Below are 3982 nucleotides of genomic sequence, written 5' to 3'. Positions count from 1 at the left end.
CGGCCATGACCAGGTCAGTTACGAATTTCGATTTTCTTTCTCTTTCTCTCACTACTGTGTGAAAGGGTAAGGGTGAGGGTGAGAGTGATACTGTGTGGTGCTGGTGCAGGTGTTCGCATACCTGCTATTGTCGGCGAGTGCAGCGGGCACGTCGACGGTCAGGACACTGAAGGACGCGGGGGACGCGTGTACGGCCAGCAATTCGTTCTGCGTGCAATCGGACATCGCGATCGCGTTGGGCTACGGTGCGTTTGTGTTCTTGGGGTTCACTTCTCTGCTATCGGGCTTCCGAGTCGTCTGTTTCATAATCAACGGTTCGCGTTTTCACCTGTGAGTTGTGCCATGCCATGCCATGCCATGCCGCGTGCAGCGAAGGGGGTTACCGGTCAGAGAAAAAGAGAAGGGAATATTTGGGTGGGGTCAGGTTTGGTCTGGTCTGAGTCTGAGGAGGGTGCTTCTTCCTCTTCTTTTTTCACTGTAGGCCAAACGCGCTACTGTGGATATGGACTGACAGGGTTCAAGTGTGATCTTGATTTTTGAGCCATCTCATGCTCTGCGTTCCCGTTACATTCGAATTTAAGTCTATCGATTTCATAAATTCATTTTTTAATTTTTATTAGTGTTAAGTAGTAAAATATTCTTCAATATGTAATTGCTTTTCTGATAAAGAAGTGCTCCTTCTGCCAATTTGGCACGCCATTTCATCCCCTTTCTATTGTTAATCCGTACACCTCATATTCACTTCCAATGTTTTATTGGCCTTTCTACTTTTAAAAATTTAAAATTCATAGACTTATAAAATAAACACAACTAGCAATTTATCGATGGCTCTAGCCGTCCTTTCTCCCTGCCGTGTAGAAATTATGAAAAGCCGAATAGATTTTGGACTAGAACAAATGGTAGGAAAAGACTAAACTCAAAAGGCAAATACGCTCGACCAAGAAAAGTTCCAAATTCTCCCGTCACTTCTTATCCCCTATTATTAAAAAAGAAAAATGGTTTAAGCTTGGAGACATATCGTATCTCAGTCACTATTCATTGGCAACACATTGTAGAGTAGCAAGAGGAAGAGACATCACCACGAGAGAGAGAGAGAGAGAGAGAGAGAGAGAGAGAGAGAGAGAATAACAAAAAGAGAGAAAGAGACATTATTGATTTGATTGCATCACATTCTCCTACTCACTAATTTGGTGCTAGTATATGATGCTTCTAATGGAAGAAACAGATCGCTCGCATAATCACAAGCTGCTAAAATTCTACCGGCTTTTTTACCTTTTCTTCTACCATGTACATATTGGTGGGATCGGAAAAACTACCCAAAACTGAATAAGTAATTATTAGAGTAATTTAAAGAATTGACTCCTGTATTTTTACCAAAGCTAATACAAAAGTTAAAATTAAAGTAGCGTACACATGACAACCATTAAATCAAAATTGAATGTGGTAAACTTATGTTTGCCACGATATCAAACATATGGCAAGATTTCTATTAAAACAGTATAATTCAGATTAGACGATGGACAACTTAGCTTGAATCTAACATCACTGCAAATTATATGGCGGATTGCCATCTATTGCAGTCTCGCAAATCAGACATGTTCCGAGGTATACACAAAAGATGAAGAGCCCTAATTGGGAGAATCTATCCACTACAAAGGGATATAACCACCAGCCTGACCATAGCTTTGGAGAAGCAATCAGAAAGGGGATCAAGGATTTCTATGATTTCATTAAAGCATGGATTTATCAAGACAGAACAACAATTAGGATTGTGTACTGTACTCTTCAACCGTTCAAGCTTTGATCTCTAGACCACCATTTCAGCGATGATTCTCTACTCAGCTTTCAATGCTAGAAAAATCTAAGCCATAATCCTTGGGCTCTTCCTGCATTTCCTTGAACCTCATCCGTCAAAATGGGACGGTATGGGCAACTGCTATAGCAGTGGAATCCACTGTCCCTGCACCAGATTATTGCCTAGAGAGGTTTTGCATTGCAACATCCGTATCACCAAAAATTCCTCAGCATTTCTATGTCCTCACTCCAAAAACCTTGTTTTAACTTAGTCACAGACTCATGTCCTGCATTTGCGGCATAATGTTGTGGATTCTCAACTTAAAATAATCACTGGTCAATCCATGAATACAAAAGCAAGAAACTATGGGGAAAATACATAGAGGCAACACCAGCAAAACACAGGCAGAGACAGTGGACAGAAAAGAGCATCCCACCGTCATATCTTTAGTTACTAATAATTTATCCTGCTCCCCCCTCTATAAAGTAATTCCTGTGACTCTCAATTCCACTGAAGGATTGAATATGTAAAAGAAGATTTTAAAATCCTAAAGGAACAAAAACTACCATTTGAATTTGATTTCCCTTTTACTGATAACACAATCTGAGGAATCATTCAAACGCATCATAATATTCATCTTATTAAGTGAAGCACACACAAAAAACACACAAGATGGAGTTCCAAACACTTCAGGAATGCATTGCATGCAGGAAACAAAACTACACTGACAGAGAGGAAGAACGCAAAAAGGAAATGCGATCGCAGTGGGATTCGAACCCACGACCTTTAGATCCGGAGTCTAACGCGATATCCACTCCGCTATGCGATCGTTATACGAGAACTACTCGAATGCAAATAGCTTGAAGGAGGTTCCAAGGGAACCAACATTTTGACTTCAGGATTTGACGTAGATCTATAGATCTAACTAAGAAGTAAAAAGCGAGAAGAAGAGATCATCGCATAATTTGGATTTCGATTATTGCAAAGATGAAAAAACAAACAAAAAATATCTAACCGGAAATTGAAGCACGGTACATGTAAATTGGCGAAGATCAAAGAAAATGAATAACAACGTCTATAAGTGTATAAATATTTTGAAAAGAAAAAAACAAAAAAAAAAACCTATGATCGCGAGAGACTAGAGAGAGATGGAACCTGATTTGCTTGTCAGTTTTCTCCGACGGAAGGAGTGAAGTGGGGGGTGGAATCGCTTGGTGGTTCAAGATTTGTGGTTGGGGCTTGTGGGCCTAACACTGTAAAATTCAAGTAGGACTGGGCCTTCCTACCTGCACATGAACGAACACGTGCTATTATACATCACGTTAAAAACTTAAAAACCATCTGGGCGTCGGAATTTTCCGAATGGAAGTCTAGTACCAACAATTTTGTTAAATTTTGGCAAGTATGTAACTAGCAAAGAAAAATAATCTCACATCAATCTTACACTATTAAAATCATCATTAATAGCTATTTGATGACTACAAATTACAAAAATTGCTGGTGCCTAACATTCCTCTTTCCGAATAAATGAAATTTTAATTGATCCAATAAAGATTTCCAAACTGAATTTGTGACTCCCTCAGTCCGTTCATCTTTATCAATAAGACAATAACCAAGTGGAGGAGTGCTGGGGCAGCAACTTTTATGATTTGTAGCCATCAAATAGTCATTAATGATGTTTTTAATAATGTGAGATTTTATCCAATAGTATAGGATTACTCACTTTTTTTTTACTAGTTACATACTTGCTAGAATTTAATAAAGTTGATGATCCCCTAGATTTTTACTAACCAAGTGAGTTAATACGTTATGTTGTCACGATGCACGTATGGAAATGACATGGTTTTGTAGCTTTTGCAAATTAGAAAAAAGAAAAAACAAAGACATCGTATAACATTTATAACAAGTTACATTACATACAAATCGACGTCGTTTTCATTTGTATACTGTAACAACTTAACATTCTAACTCAAATTGTCATTAACAAAAATAAATTTAGAAGCTAACGCCAATTATGAGTCAAAATTTGGAGATCCGAACTGGGTCCAATTTTTCGTATTATTTTTGTTATCTTAGGTCTTAGCAGAGATAGACATTTGTTGCATACATTTTTGCTTCTTTTAATTTTGGAGGGATAAAGAGTTTTTGGCTGAAACTTATGTGGTTTATTTTCATAGTATAGGTGGA

The 3982-nt window shown here is 38.2% G+C and overlaps 1 protein-coding gene and 1 non-coding gene across 2 annotated transcripts in view; one reads left to right on the top strand and one right to left on the bottom strand.

The window, feature by feature from the left end:
• The window catches only part of LOC107616224 (CASP-like protein 4C1), a 1792-nt gene extending 1044 nt beyond the window's left edge, over nucleotides 1–748 (top strand). Inside the window, exons 3-4 of the mRNA XM_021112084.1 lie at nucleotides 5–13; nucleotides 110–748. Of these exons, the coding sequence (XP_020967743.1) occupies nucleotides 5–13; nucleotides 110–334 (234 nt within the window). The 3' untranslated portion in view covers nucleotides 335–748. The remainder of the gene's footprint in view (nucleotides 1–4; nucleotides 14–109) is intronic.
• On the bottom strand, nucleotides 2552–2624 carry TRNAR-CCG. The gene has a single exon. It is a non-coding gene; the product is annotated as a tRNA-Arg (tRNA).

Source organism: Arachis ipaensis, chromosome B09, assembly GCF_000816755.2.
Source record: "Arachis ipaensis cultivar K30076 chromosome B09, Araip1.1, whole genome shotgun sequence".
Taxonomy (NCBI): Eukaryota; Viridiplantae; Streptophyta; class Magnoliopsida; order Fabales; family Fabaceae; genus Arachis; species Arachis ipaensis.
The sequence above is the reverse complement of the archived record's forward strand: the minus strand, read 5'-3'. Positions and strand labels throughout refer to the sequence as shown.